The sequence below is a fragment of the Eretmochelys imbricata genome, chromosome 2 (assembly GCF_965152235.1).
Source record: "Eretmochelys imbricata isolate rEreImb1 chromosome 2, rEreImb1.hap1, whole genome shotgun sequence".
Classification (NCBI taxonomy): domain Eukaryota; kingdom Metazoa; phylum Chordata; order Testudines; family Cheloniidae; genus Eretmochelys; species Eretmochelys imbricata.
In genome coordinates this window covers 230,400,154-230,420,440 of record NC_135573.1, presented here as the reverse complement: position 1 = coordinate 230,420,440, position 20,287 = coordinate 230,400,154, and the positions used below count along the sequence as shown (strand labels likewise).

At 44.3% G+C, this 20,287-nt stretch overlaps 1 protein-coding gene across 1 annotated transcript in view; it reads right to left on the bottom strand.

Annotated features, from left to right (window-relative positions):
- MALRD1 (MAM and LDL receptor class A domain containing 1) overlaps window positions 1–14,360 on the bottom strand; it is a 513,316-nt gene extending 498,956 nt beyond the window's left edge. The window contains exon 1 of the mRNA XM_077808757.1: window positions 14,196–14,360. Coding sequence (XP_077664883.1) covers window positions 14,196–14,360 — 165 coding nt within the window. The remainder of the gene's footprint in view (window positions 1–14,195) is intronic.
- Window positions 14,361–20,287: the final 5,927 nt, after the last annotated feature.

The following is a 20,287-nucleotide window of genomic DNA, read 5'->3' as shown; positions in this document are numbered from 1 at the left end:
GGCAAAGTCTGATGCTGAATTCAACTAGCTCTGAGTGCTGTAATACATCCCAGGTAATCTGTGTGTATTTGCACTTGTCACAATAGCATTGTTGGGTCCATGCTGGCTGGCAGCAATTAGAAAATGGTGTGAGCCAGCACAGAAAGGAAGCCTGGGGCAAAGACAGAAGAAATATGGGATTTTAAAAAAACCCAAAAAACAAATTAAACTCACTCAGCTCCCTCAAACTCACAGCAAAAACAATCCCAGGATGCATGTTGCTTAGCAGCAAAGCAAAGGACCACATTGACAAAGTGAGAATTTTCTGTAATTTTTTTTATGAATCCTATATGTGCCTTAGCATTGCTACTCAGTGGTAGAGAAAGGGATTAAGTGTGCTCATGGGGAACACTAAGAGACATAGATGTGCGCATATTGCCTAGCTGACTGAGCAGACAGAATGAGTCATTGAAAGGACTGGCCCAGGCCAACCCATATCAATGGAAAATCTGAGACTATAATGGAAAATACCAGAACACTGACACAGTCACAACCAGGATGTGAGTGGACTCACCTAGTGGTCAGAGCAGGAGTCAGTCAGGTCATCAGGAGATCAGGGGAAGTAGTCCTAAGTGAGGAGAACCCAGTTGCCTGGACAACTTCCTGTTTCTGGGTTAAACAGAGGGTGGGGACCAATCAGAACCCTCAGGATTCCACCGATCAGATCCCAGGACTGGAGTCCTCTGTTAGAATTCAGCTGCTATTCTAGCACCTATTAGCAGGACGCTGGGTGGCAGGTAAAGACTATTTAACTCTTTCATGCCCTGTGGACTAAGGTTCAAGATCCCTGACAGATACCTAGCTGTCAACAACCTGGAAGATTGTGCTTGTCCCTGCCTCCTAATGGGGGCTGTGAACTCAGCATAGCCCTAGCTGAAAAACAAAGGCCTGGGAGGGAATAAGAAGTTGGTTGCTGGGCGCTCTCTACTGGTCATTAGCAGAGACTACTAAGAAAGTCAGAAAGATATAGAGCTTTCGGCAGGCTGGCTGATGAATTACTCTGGCTTGAACAGAATGGATTATGCTTTAACCTTTATCTCTATCTAAACGTTATCTCTATCTATGCTAACCTAAAGATTTCCAAAGCAGCATTCCACTTGACTAATTAATCCTACTCTGTTTTAAAAACATTGATTGAATGTCACTGCACATACTTCCCAGGGTCCAGGAGTCCCTGAAGAGGTACAAGTCTCTACCACTAGTCTATCGCAGTTGGACTCACTGAGCAGAGCTCACGGTGTGAAGCAGGAGTGCTGGAAGCTTGAGGCTCAGCCTGGGAGGCATTGAGGCTGCATAGCCTACCCTGAAGGAAGAGTGGGGCACACAGAAGGGGTTCCTCCAAGAGACTATTTAAAAGATGGGGCATTGCACAGATCTCTGGACCTGTGACACCCTGGGAATATGCCCGGAGAACACCATCAGTTTGCAGAAAGCTGCTGCCATGTGTTCACACAATGCAAATTGAAAATGGAACAAGTGTTCCATGTGCCTGCTATTGGTGCAACTCATGTACTGTGAGTCACCTGACACACATCAAAACCTTTGAATTAAATGCCCCTGCATAGACAAGCCCATATTTAGAGCCACTTACACATCAATCTGGGAGGTTTGGCCTATGTCTTGAAAGATTCAGCTGTCCAAATGATTTGAATATGGACTGGACAGAGTAAAAAATGGAGGTGAAAGGATATTGGTGACTAAAAGTAAAAAGCAGTAATGATAAAGATGAAAGAGAAACTAGAAGACAAAGTAAGCTATTTGCCAATGTTGTGTTCATTTGGATTTAGATATAACCTTTACTGACAATAAAATCCAGATAAAGGATTCAGGAATATATGTTCTATCTCCAGTCATCCAGATTTTTCCTCCTTTGATTAAAAGATGCTGTGAAGTTGTTTTGTTATTCTCCTTTGTTTAAACCTCTCTCTCTCTCAAACTTGAAAATACAGCAATAAAAGAATTTGTAGTTGTCCTTGTTGATATAGCAAACAATCAAATCATTATGTTTGCCATGGGGCTGAAATTAACATGGTTAGTTTTGCTTGGGCCACTTCCTTGTTCACGCAGCAGCTTCAATGATTATGATAACGCCACTATCAATTATGACAGCAGTGCTGTGAGCATGGGGTTTGTTAGCACACATGTGCTTCCCTCTCCTGCTTGACAGTCTGTCACAGTCTCTGCCTTACTAAATCACACAGTACAAAAAACAGATGCTGTTTCTGCAGAGCCCAGAGCACTCTTGGTTTTCAACAAACAGCTGATATTGTTTAGAGTTGTTTTTATTTCCTGGTGACAGTAGAAGGTATTTAAAAAAAAGATTTTCAATCAGGAAGACATTGCCTCCCCCTTAGATCGACAATTTATTACTCATATCCAGCAAAGCACATGAGTAGTCCCATTGACTTTGCTGGAATGCGACATATAACACATTATAATTTTGACCTGATAAGTCCTCTTGAAACTACAAATGCAGAGACACTGCAATGATACAAGCACAGGCAACTTCACAGGACCAAATTTGGTTTTCCCTCTGCTTGCAAGTAGTTCTACTGAAGTCAATGAACATTCTCTAGTGATACAGGCAAGCAAGCGGGTCACAACTTACTTTTCCAGACGAGGTACCATCCTTTCAAAAGTATAGATAATGCAGCTTTATCTATCCACAGTGTTACAGTTTGAAAACCGCAAATTTTGCCCTATACAAGCAAAGTCATCACCCATATTCTCCCTCCCCCTTTTAATATAAAAATCACACAAAATAAATTTTCAGCCCTTGCCTTTGATGGGTTTATTAGCTTTTATGACAAGAAAGACACTGGAATGGCAGTCAAAAAATTCATAACTCCCTGCATTCTGTGAGTATATGAGATATGTATCTCTTGAGCCAGTGAGGATTACTAGCCTATAATTGAAGAGCTGTTTGAAGAGTCTGAATCTCATGCATGATTACAATTACCCTGTCACAGCCAAAGGCCCACATATTGCTATAGGAAATTACTGGGATTTTTTTAGCTACTTTGTGTTTTAAACAGGAGTAATATTTTTTTTTCTGCATTCAAGCTGGTTAGTAGTGATCAAGTGGAAATTTTCTGCATTTCTACAAAACACATCCTTAATTGTCATCACCTTAGAGTTCATATTAGAATAGTATAAATTAGGCTTCCCCTATACTGAGAATACCTACTATCAAGTGTAGGGCTTACTGCTGCAAACAGTTCCATTGGTGATTATGAACAACATATCAGTAACCATTTAATTATAGTCAGATGTGGGTTACCTACTAATCTACTTGGTGCTTAGATAATAAGATGAGAGGCATTTTAAAAATACCTTATATTAGGTATTTTAGCAATTCTATACTAGATGGGTTAAACAGGTGTTGTACTGCTTTGCTATATTAAGATTTCAAAAATCAATCTAAGCTATTGAGTCCACATTTCCAAGAAGGACCTGCACGAGTGGGAGAGGCTGAGAGAACTGATTTGCTTCTGAGTAATACAACTATCCCATATAAAACATCAACCCACACACTGTCATGCATTCCATTGTTATGTTACAGCAGCACCACTCTAGTTATGGGTGCATCTCACCTTCTGCTTAAAGGTTAACCATTCTAAGTCCTCTAAAATAGATATGCTTAGTCAGATTCCACCAAAGATTCGTGTGCCTCAGGAGAGTGCAAGTTAGAGTGAGCCATCCAAATTCGGAGTCATTTGAGCTAGGGGTTGTGAAGATATATACCCTGAAAAATAGCAGTTTTTCAAAAAGTTCCTAGGTGGCGGGGGGGGGGGGGTTTCGAGACGAGCTAGAGATTAAACCATTGATGTGATGCAGATCAGGATGGTCTCAATCTGACAAGTTTTACTCAAAGTAGTGTGCAAGGCACCCACTAAATCTTTGGGGGATGCACACTGAGAATGGTATTTAAGAAAATGTATATTTTTACAGTGCACATGGCAAAATGGCTAGAGGATTTCTATTCCCATCATTTATATGCTTTAAACCTGAACTCTTGTAAATATTCTGAAATCTGAATGGTTATTCAGATTGTTTTGAAATTTGGTGTGCCTCATGGGTCACAGGATAGCGCTAGTGATCCAAATTTGGGGTCACTTGACTAAAGGGTTTCCAAGTTACAGCCATCTTCATCCCCCAAACCCTATTTCCTTCTGCTGCTCTGTACTGTTAAATTGAGAAGTGCTAATGACTGGATGACTCAGAGACCTCACTGAGTTTGAAGGCTGTGAATTCACTCTTCACATAACATAACTAAGGACAAGTTAATGCTTAATAATAATTTGAGGGAATGTGCCAATGCTATTTCCCCTTGTGAATGACATTTCTAGTCCAAACTTCTCTATACCTGTGCAACAAAGAAAGGATAATTCGTATTTTTTGTGACAACTCATGTCGCTTGCTACAAGTTTTCTCTGTTATTTTATGGGGAGGTTTACTGGGAACAGAGCAGAATAGTCAGCAGCCAGTTTACCAACATTTTTGTTATACTGGGAAGGGAAGAGCCAGAGCCACAGACAGAGGACTTTGTAGGGGGAAGGAGGTTGGAAAGAAGAGAAAGGGACAGGGAGAAGGGTTGGGACTGCAGAGTAGGTGGGCAATGAGGACAGGTGACAGGCAAGCCTTGGATTGATTCGTCGAGAAAATCTGTATTTTACTAGCCGCTGGAGAATGGGGTCAAGTGGCTACTTCCTGATCTGGAGACAGACTAATGTGTTGCTTCCAAAGACATACAGTGTGGAGATTTGGAATGGACAGTACAGGTACTTCAACCAATAAGGCGTTCTCAAACTGGGGGTCGTGACCCCTCAGAGGGTTGTGAGCTTATTATGTGGGGGGTCACGAGCTGTCAGCTGTCACCCCAAAACCCTGCTTTGCCTCCAGCATTTATAACAGTGTTAAACATAAAAAAAAGTGTTTTTAATTTATAAGGAGGGTTGCACTCAGGGGCTTGCTGTGTGAAAGGGGTCACCAATACAAAAGTTTGAGAACCACTGCACTAAGGGAAAAGAAATATGTGCACTGCCATGGTTGCCAATGTGTGAATTCTCAGCAATTCCTTGGTCATGAGGTTGCAAAAGTTTGTGGGAGAGCAAGGAGTACACCGTGACCTGGGTGTTGCTATTCAAGACTGATATGGGTGCAGAGATGGCCTGCAGACATGGCATCATGTTTTGCCCACTCTGCAGTGTCTAACCAATGACATGGAAGAAATGATCTGGGCCTCATTCCTTGTGTGCACCTAATAAAATACATGAGAGTAGGTTTGGACTCTGTCAGAGATTTGTGTCCAGGAGCTATGATGGTTCCCTCTGATTTGATTGAGTGTCTGAATAATTGCTACCGTGACCATATGAAAGTTATTAATAAGTGTTGGAAGAACATTAATCAGGAAATTGGAGGGTTCATGGCTGAGCAGAAAATGTGTACTGTATGGCATAGAAACATTACAAGCTCTGGCACCTCAGAGGTTTTTGGAGATAGAGGACAGAGGATCTTTCTCTCAGACATAAAAGTGTCAGTATTTTGGAACAGAAACCCGTTCTGTGATTTCTCTCACCAGACCTGCCATAAAATCAAACCTCCAACCGTTGCACCACACAACCAGGATCAGTATTTCACTGTAACATTCTCTCCAGTCACTGCATTTCAGTTAGGTAGTAGGAATGGAGGCGGGGGGAGAGGGGAAGAAACATTCGTCTACCAACGTCATGACCAGGATGTGGGTGGTCTGATATAGTAGTCAGAGCAGGAATCAAGAGTCAGGCTGGGTCTGCTACCAGGAGGTCAGAGTTTGAGACAGGCCAGAGGGCAAACCACAAATCAGGTGTCAGGAGGGAGGCAGGGTCAAGTTATCAGGTGATCAGCAGCAGGCAGTAGGATCAGGTATCTCAGGACAAGCAGTTTAAAGCAGGAAGAACCAACTTGCATGGACAACTTCCTGTTCCTGTGCTGGGTTTACATAGAAGCTGTGAACCAATCAGGACACCCAGCATTATGTCAGTCGGATTCCAGGCCCAATATCAGAGTTCAGCTCCTGTTCTGACAACAGTTGGCAGGCTGGAGGCTTACTAGCTCCAACAAGCCCTGTGGACCAGTGTTCAAGACTTGTGGTCCCTGACAATCGATAAAGGAAGATTTCAGGGAGATGTGTTCCCTGATTGTGATGGGAGGGGCCTAGGTACAGTAGAGGAGTAGGGGCCAGGTTGGAGTGGGGAATGCAATCCATGGGCTAGGGGCTTGGCCGGGGATGTGTGCTGAAGAAGGGCTGATGGGGCCCAGCTGACTTGGGGCCTGGTTGGCTCAATATGCACATATGGGACATGATGTGTACAACTGCCTAAATAACTACTAACTCCTACCAATAACATATCTTTTCCTGTTCAGAAAAACTAGGAAATTCAATGGAAATGAACTCTGAGGTGTGTGACAGAGCTGTGATTGTGACATGAGGAGATCTATCTTTTGCATCCTCTCATGTGTATGAGGAAAGGGGAGAGGTGCATGTGTACCTTCGGGATGCATAATTTCTATGCAGAATTGTGTAGATTATGTCAGTAGCAGGGCATAGCGCTTTTATTACAAAGGATATGGTCAGTAGTGAGGTGGAATGTGAGAGGATTCTAATGATTTTAATGATGGTTAAGTTAAAGTGTAGTTTGAGATGGTATCCTGTGAGTAAGGGCAGGTCTATACTACCGCTGCTGGTTGATCTAAACTATGCAATTTGAGTTACGTTAGTAGATCTACTTACCATGGGGTCCACACTGCGCTATGTCAACGGGAGATGCTCTCCTGCCAACATTGCTTCCACCTCTCATTGAGGTGGAATACAGAAATTGATGGGAGAGTGCCCTCCCATCGATCGAGCATGTCTTCACTACACCTGCTGAATCGACTGCAGCAAGGACGATTTTAGCTCTTTAGCGAAGACAAGCCCTAAGTGTAAGGGAGTTTTAAAAGGCTGTGAGGTGGCTGTTTAATTGTATATGTGTGGTGTTCCTTCCGATGAGTCGGCTAAGTGAGTACATGCCAGGATCTGGCATCTCTTGAAACTTGTAGTGCCAAGAGCCAGTATACGTGCTATGTGCACACTGAGGCATCACTCAAAGAGGAAAAAGGGAAAGTGGCAACCCCTCCTGCCTTTTTGGCCATTAATGATGTTAGATAGACGCCTACGGATGATGAGGATGAATGGGTTATAAAAGCAGGTGAAGAGCATGTACATTCCAGCAACTGGGGGTTGGAAGAGCAAAGCTAGGAATGTTAATGGGGCATACTGGGGCATTGCCGAAAGAGGACAGAGTTAAGGTTGCAGGGGTAACCCTATCTGTGCATTTCCTGGTTTTCAGAAGTTTCTGTTTTGCTCAACTCAGTGTTCTGCAAGGGGCTGACATGCCCCCAAGCAACCTTAACTCTGGGTTCATGGAGTTTTTTAACTATTGAATAGCATTCAGTAAACACAGCACTCTGAGGTCAGGGTTGCTACAATGGGACAAAGATTGGTTACTTTTTTTCCTTTTTTGTGCTAGTGGTTAACTTCAGCCCTGGCAAAGTCACAGCAATGTGCGGAGTGTGAAACGACAGTTCTGTAATGAAGTCTGAACTAGTGGCAGTCAGTGAAAGAAGACCCTCAGTCTGTTCATTCCCTCGGAATAATCATTGAACGTTTCTCTCCACCACAGGCACTCTGCAGCTGACCTTCCTTTTCTATAGTCTATGGTTTCCAATTATTCCACGACATTGGTTATAGACAGGCAGGGCTCGATTGTGGGTTTTAACCAAAAGGAACAGTCATCAGGCACATTTCTAAGCCAAACCAAACTGCCCTATGCCCTGTGGAATGTAGTGAACTTAGAAAGTGAGCATATCACGAGGAGCAAAACAATTATCACAGATCCAAATGTAACTGTACCAAAAAGCACAGAACATGCTAATTGATAGAAGTCTAACATTCAGAGTTTCCTTAGACCCTGGTAAGCTCTTCGGAACTGGGACCTGTCTGTTTGTACAATGGTCAAAGGGACCCCAATTCCAATATGGGCCTTTAGGTGCTGCTTCAAATGTTATAAAATTATTGCAGTTCCCCAATTTCCAAGATTGCCAGAGGCCAGTTCAGCACCCAGCATATATCACATAATGCTCTAAGGCTGCTCTAAATTGCACTGGTTGTAACAACCCACAAGTGGGGCACTGGATCACTAAATCACAGTTACACTCCAACCACACCCCTCTACCCTGGCCACACTAAAGGCCCTTGCCACCCTGGCCCTTGCATACCACCTACACTAAAGGTGGCATATAGTTGGCTGTGCTGGCTTGACATCACACAAGAATGCCTCCATGCCAAAGCAAGACCCAGGGGGCAGGCTAGGGGCAGCTTCAGTATTCCTTTGCACCACCAGAACAATGCCCAGGAACCATATAGGGCTAAGGATCTGGTTCAATGTTCGTTATGGGAATGATGAACATTGTGTTACTTCCTCCTCATTGAAATCTTTGACATAAGAGTGTGGCATCAGGACACATTGATACAAAACCCATTATGTGATGTGCAGCTGTAACTTGTACTGCTTTGACCTTCTCAGATTCTCTATGCTTTGTCTTGTTCCTGTGTCCAAATCACCTCATTCCTCAAAGGTTAATGAGACTGTAAACGAGGGAAAGCTGTAAAGGCCAGACAGCAAAGTACTAAGCAATTGAAAAAGCCTAAGGCTTGGCTACACTTGTGAGTTAGAGTGCATTAAAGCATCCCCAGGCACCCTAACTCATGACCCATCCACACTGGCAAGGCATGTAGAGTGCCTGGACTCTACAGCTGGAGCACTTCTGGTAATCCACCTCCACCAGAAACATAACGCTTGGTGCGTCCCAGCTGAAATGCCCCAGCATCAGTGTGAACGAAGTGTTGCATTACTGGCTTTGATCAGCCTCCGGAAACATCCCATAATCCCCTTAAGTCAAGTGGCCACTCTTCTTATTGTTTTGAACTCACTGTAGGAATGCAGATGTGCCCTTTCAAAGCGCCGTTTCTGACAGCCGACATGCTTATCTGCTCCAGGACAAAGCAAGCCATTAGTGTGGAATTCTGTGTGTGAGAGGGGCGGGAGTGAGGGGGTCTGCTGCTGTCTGAACTTACAAGACAGCATGCTGACATGCTCTCAGCCCCCCCAAAACCCACTCTCTCTCCCCCCACATACACATAACACACTCCCTGTCACACTCCACCCCACCCCCACTTGAAAAGCATGTTGCAGCCACTTGCATGCTGGGATAGCTACCACTATGCACTGCTCTCTGTGGCATTGCAAGAGCTGCTAATGTGGGCCACGCCAATGCGCTTGCAGCTATCAATGTGGACAGACTGCAGCGCTTTTCCTACTGCGCTTTCCGAAGGCTGGTTTAACTCAAAGCACTCTACATCTGCAAGTGTAGCCATGTCCTAAGGGAAGCAATTGCAGAATCCAAGGAATACACGGAGTACTATGATTCCAGCATTAATGATAATAGGCCAGATCTCCTCCTCACACAGTTTACCTTTCATGAGTTTTTATCTGATCACTCCATCTGGGAAGTAGGATTTGACCCTCTCCCTAAGGAAAAAGCTCAAGGTTCAACTCTCAGAAACCGTGGATCTTTTAAGATTGTTCCAGATCTTGGAGAGGCCACCGGAAGCCAGGTATGTCTATACAAATGCCTTGTGCCCCACACTGGCTTCGGGCTCCCCACAGATCCCCAACTGCTTTAAGAGATATTGCCCCTTTGGCCTGAGTGGTTAGCCAATATAAGGGGACTCGTACGGTTGTTCCTGTTAGGTGTGTCTTTGATGTGATCCTGTTTATTTACAAAGCATATACACAAAGTCCTATTTCCCTGAACACAGTAAAAACAAAGTGCAGCAGGCAGTTTCCTTGCTCACTCTTTCCAAGTCTGCCTCACCTATGAATGCTATGCCCAAGGAAGTCTGTCTCTGCTCCCTCTCAGAGCCATCCTCACGACTGCTTCTCTTGCTGTCTGCTGGCTTTCTGATCAACACACACAGACACACACAACCACAACCACTCTCTCAGCCTGCATGTTTGCAATCAGGGAACCCTCAGACCACATGGCCTGGCCAAGCGCCTTGGGCAGTAGCCTCTTAGTGTTTCCATCTATCACTACATTACCAGGGACATTTAACTGCTCCTTTTATTCAGCCCAAAAGAAGGGTGTTAAGCACATGCATTGGCTCTAACCAGGTCTTTGTCTATAGATTAAAGACCCACTTGATGGCAGCCGTTAACACCTCCCAGCATAAACAGGGGGTTATACAGCATGGAGGGGTACAGTTTAAACTGTTCCTACAGTCTAGGACCCTTCAGAAGGTGCAGACACAGTGCCAGGGAGACACCACTTCCCTTCCATGAGGAAAGAGGGATATGTTCAGACAGAGGGTCTCTCTTCCGTATTTAGTATCCATGCTCATTCAGGGAGAGGTTCTTTGTGACTCTGATGTTGATGCACACAGTGCCCTCTGCATAAGGGCCAGGGACTAGGGAGAAATACATCACCTGCATTCACAGGATGCTCCATCCTCTGGAAAGAATGGGTAGAGAAAAGGCAAAATTGGCCATTCACACAGGGGAGAGTAAGATGCAGTCCCTGAGGGAATGCAGAATAGAGGCTAAACATCTGCTACAGCTCCATATGGCCCTTACTATGGATTGTGTCAAAATGGCACAATTAAGCTCTCAGCTAGATTCTCTGTTTTGCAAAGTTTATGCGTGGTGAAGCAGAGCTAGGGGTCCTGTCAGGCAGCTGGTTACAACTCCCCATTTCTCTGCCCAGCCCCCAGCTCTGCTGCAGCCATAAACAGCATAAGATCCACCTGTCTGCTGGCTCATGCTCTGGCCTTTCCTGCTCCCTGTGTCTCCTCACTCTCAACATATCCATTTCATCAGGACTGTGCTGGCTCTGACCCCCGAGGAACCTCACTATTCATGAGGGAAATGCCAGTGCAAAGATTGCACCCAGTTCCCACTCCCTTCCTGCCACCTGAGCTATGCAATGAGAGCGGAGAAGGGCTGAGAATCTGTGCCTCAGTCTTTGTGACCACCAACCAGTAAATGCCAGTTGTGACAGTCATGTTTGCAATTTCACCATCTCTCTACTAGGAACTGGAGGTGAAGATCCCGATGTTCTCTGTGGTTCATGAGCTGTTTGTTATTTTTAGTAGGAATGGAGAAACTTGTTTTAGAGTTAGAACTCAAAATTTCCACTCAGTTTAGGCAAAATGCAAATTTTGAACAGCTGCAAGATTTAATGTTATTCCAATCCTGGAAGCAGAGCAAGAATTACAATCCTTATTGTTTACCTAGCACAGGCTTCCATCTACTTATAAATATATGGTTTCTTTAATTTAATTTCCCTTGAAAAACAATCCCTTAAATGAAAAGGAAAATTTTTAGCAAAGCCCACCTCCGCATTCTTTGTCCTCTAATTAGAATATATACAAAACAAAGGGGTGGGGGGCAAAAATCTCTAAAATTCCAGCAGCAACTATTGGGGCAATAAGATTACATCAAAAAAGTCCAGGGTCCTCAGATTTGCAGGAAGAGGCCACAATATCTGATTTGCCTGTATTAAATAAAGTAGACAGCTGTATCTGATATGAAAGAAGTGTTGATAGGCTTACAGTGGAGAGCTTACTATTTATGCTTTAAAAAAACACTTTTATGGTTACAGTTACCTCGGGAATTAAGGTTGTCTGTAACTCTGAAATATTTGTAAGGCTGAACAAAATGCAGTTTGGGCTCCAGCCTCAGCAGCGGACACTCCAGGCCAGGCTCCAGCAGTAGCTCCCTCCTCAGTACCGGCAGCTTCCTTGCAGGCAGCTTCTGTCCCTGGGTCAGATTGAGTTTGCAAGCTTGTCCCTTTCTCGGCCTGGGTGTGTGTGTGAAAACAGCATGTCTCCTCCTGGCCAGGGAGTGGGGGGATGAAAACAGCACAGTCCCCAGCACTGCTCCTGCTCTGGCTGCCTTGAGTTGGCAGCGCAGGCGTCTTCACCTCATAGCTGTAAGTGGCTTTCCCACTCCTAGGGAGGAGTGGGGACAGGTAGCCCAGATATGCCTACCTTTAAGATGCAATACAGGCTCAGTACAGTATTGGCCTTTTTTTTTTTTTTTTTTTTTTTTGGTCTTCACTGCTGCCTGATTGGTTACTTCCAGTTTCACATGGTGTCTGGTTGACTGATCAGTCCATAACTCTGGTGTTCGTATCTTTACGGTTCTTCTGTCCATACATGCATGGATTTTTTAAAGTGTTGCCTCAGCAGGCATCTTACTCAATAAAGCTAATCAGTGAAGGGAGAAGAAAAAAGGATTTGAAAATGAATTTTTCTAACACAAAATAAATCTTCATTCTTTGATGGAATTAAAAGATACAATTCATTATCCATACCAGTAAATATGTTCTGGGGCTTTAAAAGACAAGAGGGATAAATGAATAATCTAATACAGTGGGTACAAGTAATTACCAAGCCATAAAAAGCTATAATAAAGGTTTCAAAGCAGTATCTCATGCTGTCTGGCTAACCACATTCCCCTCCTGTTTTGTAGGGTTTTAAGAATACAGATGGCAACTACAGCAGCTGCAGTACCTGTCACTGGACATCTAAGCAAATAATTCGTGTTCACTACCCATTGACTAGTGCAGAGAAATTGTCTCCTGAGGCTTCTATTATTTTTACTGTCACATAAATTATAAGCCACTTATTATGATGTTAAAGGATAGATTTATTTTCACTGGAATCTTACCTGCTGAGTAGTCTGGAGTTTTGATTAATGCTTTCTGTCCCATTTCATATGAGATCTGCAAGTCTCTAAATATCCATGGAATTCAGTCACTGTGTTAGTGATGCAGTTATTGGTTAGCTCAAACTGGAGCCACTGGTTCACTCATTGGGGGTCAATTACCTCTCCATTGACTGCAGCCAGCTGCTCAGATATGCCCAGCTGAGTATGGAGTCTTCCCTCTGATCCCAGCTAAATTCAATGCCCGGAATGGGCCATCCTCATCAGTTGGTGGGGGGATCTTGGCCTTTGTTAGCATATAGGCTTGTTTGTCAGCCTGAGATAGAATTATGGGGTTCACTTTTTGATACTCTTATATCTTATACTAATATGTGTGAACAAAGAACAAAAGACACTGTGTGTGTTGCTTCTCCCTAGCCAGATGGGTTTGTTAATACAATGGTAAGAGATAAGGGATAGAGCAGTTAAAGTGTTACTGGGCATGGTGGGAATGTAATATATGAGCGCACACTTGAAGACTGCCTCAGCTCCTTATCTCAAGGCAAGGTCAAGCAACCAGTCGGGAGGGGCAAGGAGGAATGGGGGGCAGGCATAAGACACACTAAAAGCCAAAGAAAAGCCAGGCCTTGGCCAAAACACAACCTCAATCCTTACCCCTCCCATGGGATACAAAAGGGGTGGGACAAAGACCCCAATTCATGACCCTCCCAAATGGAACATGACAATAAGTTGTAAGAAGTGGGACTGTGCATTGCAGGTATATTTGGGCCTGCTAAGGAGGAGGAGGGGAAAATAGGGAATGGGGAATAGGGAAGGTGGAATAGGTGAATGGGGAACGGGGACAGAGGCAAAGCTCTGCAGTGTCAGAGCTGGAATGGGGGACATGGGGTAAAGGCTCCGCGGCATCAGAGCTGGGAAGGGGGACATGGGGTAAATGTCCTGTGGTATCAGAGCAGGAAATGGAACATTGAGAAACAGACTCTGCCAGCATGCTTGCTTGGAACTAACCCCAATAAACATTGAATTTCTTGCACTTCAGACTTCTGGTCTTCTACTTTCTGTTTGCATGACAAGAACTAGGGAAAGGGGTGAAGGGAAAGCCCTTTAACAACATCTCTGCCCAGGTCTCTGAAGTCATGGTCCTCCTCCAGCTCTCATTCTACCTCAGGGGATTTCCTTCCAAGGCCAACAGCACGGGGGTGTGTGTGAAGGGGAAGGGTCCCCAGGTTCACTGTGTGCGGGGTTTGGGGAAGTCTGGCCAGTCCCTTCCCAGGATCACAGGCTAGGGGAGCCTAGATGCCAGCCCTACCGTGATCAGTCTGGTCACTCCGTTCATGTCAGCAGTACCCAGGCACTGGGATACAGCTTCACATTGCTGTGGATGCACTGCAGGCAGATCACCCTGAGGCTGGGGTCCATTGGAGGATCCAACTGCCGGCCTTTGAACATCTGCCCATAGCCCAAGTCGACAAGGGCGAGAGCTGGTAGTCGACCAACAGCTACAGAGATCATAATTTTTGTGGCAGGTTGCTTGAGGCATGGAACTCAACCACACAGACCTGGTCAAAGGTACAGTCCATCAGGGAGCATTCCCACTGCAGGTGTCCAAAACAGCCATAGGAGAAAGCCGCATCTCCTGTTTCAGTGGGTGTGAATGGGGTCTCAGGTTCCAAGGCCCCCCTTATATGAGATGCCAGGTTGGAGCCACCACCAGCAGGTGTCCTTCAGCTCTTGGGCAACAATCTGGGATTGGGTGCCTGGTGGGTGTCCCTTCCCCTAGAACTGCCATCAGAAAGTCTCCGAGATGATGTCCAGTGCGTTGAGAAGTGTGGCCTTTACTCACCTGTAATCCCAGGCCTCATTGGTGGGGAGCCCTGGTATGCAATTTGGGCCATCCCCGTTAGACATGGGGTCAGGATGGTGGCCCACTGCTCAGGTGGCCACCAGATAGCTGAGACGACCTGTTTGAATTCAAACTGGAACAGGTACAGAGACGGGCTACTAGGATGATCCGAGGAATGGAAAACCTGTTTTATGAAAGGAGATTCAAGGAGCTTGGCTTGTTTAGCCTAACAAAAGAAGGTTGAGGGGAGATACGATTGCTCTCTATAAATATATCAGAGGGATAAATACTGGAGAGGGAAAGGAATTATTTAAGCTCAGTACCAATGTGGACACAAGAACAAATGGATATAAACTGGTCATTGGGAAGTTTAGACTTTAAATTAGACAAAGGTTTCTAACCATCAGAGGAGGGAAGTTTTGGAATAGCCTTCCAAGGGAAGCAGTGGGGGCAAAAGACCTATCTGGCTTTACGATTAAACTTGATAAGTTTATGCAGGAGATGGGATAACATGATTTTGGTAATTAATTGATCTTTAAATATTCATGGTAAATAGGCCCAATGGCCTGTGATGGGATGGTAGATGGGGTGGGATCTGAGTTACTACAGAAAATTCTTTCCTGGGTATCTGGCTGGTGAATCTTGCCCATATGCTCAGGGTTTAGCTGATCGCCATATTTGGGGTCGGGAAGGAATTTTCCTCCAGGACAGATTGGAAGAGGCCCTGGAGGTTTTTCACCTTTCTCTGTAGCATGGGGCACGGGTCACTTGCTGGAGGATTCTCTGCTCCTTGAAGTCTTTAAACCACGATTTGGGGACTTCAATAGCTCAGACATAGATGAGAGGTTTATCGCAGGAGTGGGTGGGTGAGATTCTGTGGCCTGCGTTGTGCAGGAGGTCAGACTAGATGATCATAATGGTCCCTTCTGACCTTAGTTTCTATGAATCTATGAATCGTCAGATCCCATCTTTGTGAGCACAGCTGGGGTTTTTGCCTTGGCTGGACAAGGGTCACCAGGGCCGTGCAGCAAGGCAGCCGGTTGTTGGAGGCACTGTTGCTGTTGTTCCCGATACTGGGCCTCCAGTTCCTGGATTGACTGTTGCTGTTGAGCCCCCAGTTTCTGCACAAGTTGCTGTTGCTATTGCATCTGGGTCACTGCTGTTGCTGCTGGGCTCTCCACCAGCCACTCAATCAGTGCTTCGATCAGAGATGGTTGCATGTAGGGGGGGTTCTATGTGGCATTCTCAGTCCCTAATCTCAGGGGTTGGGTTGGTGCCCAAATTCTCCACCAAGTGTAGTGGCTTGGTCTGGTTCCTCCCTGTCAGCGGCAGAGGGAGGCCACTCCACCTCACTACAGAACCCCTGGTGTAAACAATACAAAATGCAGCTTTAATAAAAATAATTATGTGACAATTTACTTTTGTGAGTACTGTGCCATTAATTTTTGTGGTAATTCTAACAAATTATCATATTTACATACTATATATGGAGAGCAGCAGGAGTTCTTTGTAGGCTGGCAGACCACAGATATGGGCGGCTGACACAGAATGTAAACAAGTGCGTCTTTCTGATGTAGTCCACGGGGGCAAAGGTCACTGGGTAATCACACCTGTTTTGTGTGTATGGTTAATTTCTGTGTCCAGTACTCAATTTCCCAACATGAGTCAAAAAAATAAAATCACTAATTTATTCACAAGAAAGAGGAAACTGTCTGATTCAGGGGAATTTAGTGGTAGTGTTGTTTGTCAGGATAAAGCAGCAGTACAGAGTATCGCTGGCTAGCAAGAACATGATGTCGAACCGAAATGTGGCGGGAATGACCTACTGCTCTGTTGGTCAGACAGACAAAAAAAAATAAAGATTTTTTTCAAGAAAAAAAACAGGGCTAAGTGTTAGAAAAGTAAGCTGGGTTGCAGCATCTGCACTAAAGTACAGGCTCTTGGAGTTATGAGCAGAGGTCATGGCTTGAAGATTGTTAAAGCTTGGACTAATTCTAATATTTCAAGCTATGGGGACAGCAAATTAAAACAAATGAAGTCTCTGAGGGAAAAAATATATGAGCACAAAGTCTGAGAGAGTCACAAAGCTTCAAAAAGTATTCAGAGTGAGGCAGAGAAAGATAAATTGATAGCATATCACATGCAAGGGCAGTCACAGCATATTGAAGCTACATGCAGAGTATTCTGTACAGCATTCTGCCGTAGTTAAACAGACTAAGTGTGGGCCAAATTCTTCACTCAGATGTCACCTGCACTAGCATATAGCAGCACATTGCGGAGGAAACTAAGAAAAAATATTTAAAAATATAATATCTTGTAAGTACAAAATTGCAGCAAGGATTGATGGATCAACTACTTTGAGCCAGGCCACTCTTATTATCTACATACAATTTGCAACAGAGGAGATGGAGCAGCCTATGAACATGATTGTTGACCTGATCAAACTTCCAGCCACTGATGCCTCAACCAGTGCCAGAGTCTTGCTGCAAATATTGGATGCGGTGGGATTCACAGAGGCTTACTGAAAGGAGCACTTGGCGGCTCTTGCTTGTGATGGAGCTGCAGTCATGCTAGGTTGGAAAATTTTGATACAGCTGCATTTTCCAAACATAATTGTCTGGCACTGCTCTAGCCATCGATTGGAACTCTCTGTTCACATCGTGCAGGATGTTCATGCAGTCAACCACTTTAAAGTGTTTATGGACAAACTGTTCTATCTGTGCCATGCCTCCCCTAAAAGCACAAGGGAACTTCAAGAATGCGTGACAACTTTGTGTGTAGAAATCTTGAAAATTGGGCATGTTCTGGGAACACCATGGGTTGCACCAAGTAGCCGTGCAGTGAAAGCAGTCTGGAAAAATTACCGTGCTCTGTTTCTTCATTTCAGCAGTGAGCAGAAGCACAAGGTAAAGAAAAAGACATGTTCAGCAGACTACAGAAATACCTGACATCTACATCATTTGTACTCAACCTGGGCATACTTTCTGATGCTCTAAGAGAGTGAGCAGAACTGTCACTTGAGGTACAGTCCATGGAAATCCAAGGTGCACAGCACAAAATTCTGAGGCAGAATTGTGTTTTTGAGCAGAGACTGCAAGAACCAGGAGAGCCAGAGAGGTTTGTGTGAGAAGCCGAAACAGTGATGGAATTTCAGGGTATCACACTGAACACAAATGTAAGGGGCATCACATCAATCAACCAATCCCAATTCTACAGAAGTTTGGCAAAACAGGTGCTGTATAGGCTCGTAGACAGAATGGATGAGCAACTTGTTTGCTGATGTTAAATTTCTATATCATAGGAATTGGGACCACGACGCCGACATACTCCATGGACAACATGAAGTCCAGGCTCTCTGCTGTAGGTTGCAATTGGACAAGAGAGTGGAAGTGCGTCAGAGCAGAGAGTAGAATGACAGTCACCAGAGGCAATTCCATAAAATTTCTTGCAAAGTGCATCAATATCATACTGATAACATCAAGTGAATGTGAATAGGATTTCTCGCACATAAATATAATCATGACCCCTTTGCGATCATCTCTGAAAGTGCAGACCATATCACTGCTACTTTTCATTAGCTTGGCAGGATCATCTCTCATGATGTTCCATGCTGAGTCACATTTGAGATCCTGGATTGGGAAAGGAAGACACACTGCAACTGATCCCAGGAGCAAAGTCAGGGAAGAAAATATGTATAAAAACAACATAATACAGATGTGGAGGCTCCTTGAGTAGCTTTTTGTTTGTCTGGTAGGCGGAGAATGGAGGGAGAGTCTGGGTGGGTTCCAGGAAATATACTCTATGAGAATTTAAGCCCTGTCTGGGACTGACATAGCTACAAATACACCGCACATAACAGTACTTCTAACGTGTTCAAAGTACTGAACTAATACTAACTAAACCTCACAACAACGCTATGTGAGACAGATATTACAGTAATTATCTTTTTAAAGTAGCTAGAGGAACTTGAGAAGAGAGGAGAAGTGATTTGACCAAGGCCACACAGTAAGTCCATGACAGAGCCACAGTTACAGGTCATGAGTGACTATTTCCTAACACTGTCCACATCCCTCCAAACCTTATCCAAATTATGGTCTTGTGATTAAGGCAATGACTGGGACTCAAATCTAGGTTCAATTCCCTGCTCTCACACAGACTTGGTCAAGTCATTTAAACCTTTCTATGCCTCAATTTCCAATCTTCTTCTTGTACGAGCAATAAATACACCATCTGAAAAGGCTCTTGATACATTACAAGGTAGAAAATATGGATAGTAGGGGATCAGCTGTTGTGACCTGCACAGGATCTACCATGTTTGTCTTTTTCCGGGAGGATAGAAGCAAATTTATCTATACAAAGTGAAAGCTGGTCTCCATATTGAAAAAAAAGGTTAAAGGAGTAGAGACCCAAGTATCAATCGTGCATTGCATTAAAGAAAATGAAGACTTCCTGGATAGAAGTGAGGATTTGGTACTTTGGGCACAGCATGCAGAAGAATCAGAAAGGGCAGTGCCAGGGGGACTGAAGAACAAGGAGCAAAGTTGGCAGCATGTCTCTTCCATTAGAAGGAGGAGGAGACCCGATATACCTTCAACACTGATAGAGGTAAGCAACCACTTTCAGGCTTTCTGCACATGGATTGCCGCTGAGAATGCCTTGGAAGAGTCATCTAAGGGAAGGGATTAGAAGGAGACCCTATCGACCGGAAGGCATGGGATACATCATCCGATGAAGTGAGCTGTAGCTCATGAAAGCTTATGCTCAAATAAATTTGTTAGTCTCTAAGGTGCCACAAGTCCTCCTTTTCTTTTTGCGGATACAGACTAACACGGCTGCAACTCTGAAACCATCCTAGGAATGTCATTCATCTGCCATCTGAACCATAAATCCCGAGAAGTGTGCTGTTTGCCTGGAGCTAGAATTCAGGATGTGACTGAGAGTCTTCTAAGACTCATCAAGCCCTCAGACCGCTACCACTTTATACTTATCCGTGTGAGCACTAGTGATACTGCCAAGAATGACCTTCAGCAGATCACTGCAGATTACATGGCTCTGAGAAGAAGGATAAAAGAGTTTGGGGTGCAAGTAGTGTTCTTGTCCATCCTCCCTGTTGAAGAAAAAGGCCCAGGCAGGGACTTAAACAAAAATTGCTATTACTTTTGACTAGCTGTTCTTCAAATTCTTTTTTGGCCTTTCTAATTATATGTTTCACTTTATTTGCCAGAGTTTATGCTCCTTTCTATTTTTCTCAGAAGGATTTAACTTCCACTTTTTAAAGGATGCCTTTTTGCCTCTCACTGCTTCTTTTACTTTGTTGTTTAACCAGTGGCACTTTTTTGGTTCTCTTACTATGAGAGTTTTTTTTTTAAAATTTGGGGTATACATTTAGGTCGAGCCTCTATTTTGGTATCTTTAAAAAGTTTCCATGCAGCTTGCAGGGATTTCACTTTTTGTGCTGTACTTTTAATTTCTGTTTAACTAACTTCCTCATTTTTGTGTAGACCCCCTTTCTGAAATTAAATGCTACAGTATCGGGCTCCTGTGGTGTTTTCCTGGCCACAGGGATGTTAAATTTAATTATATTATGGTCACTATT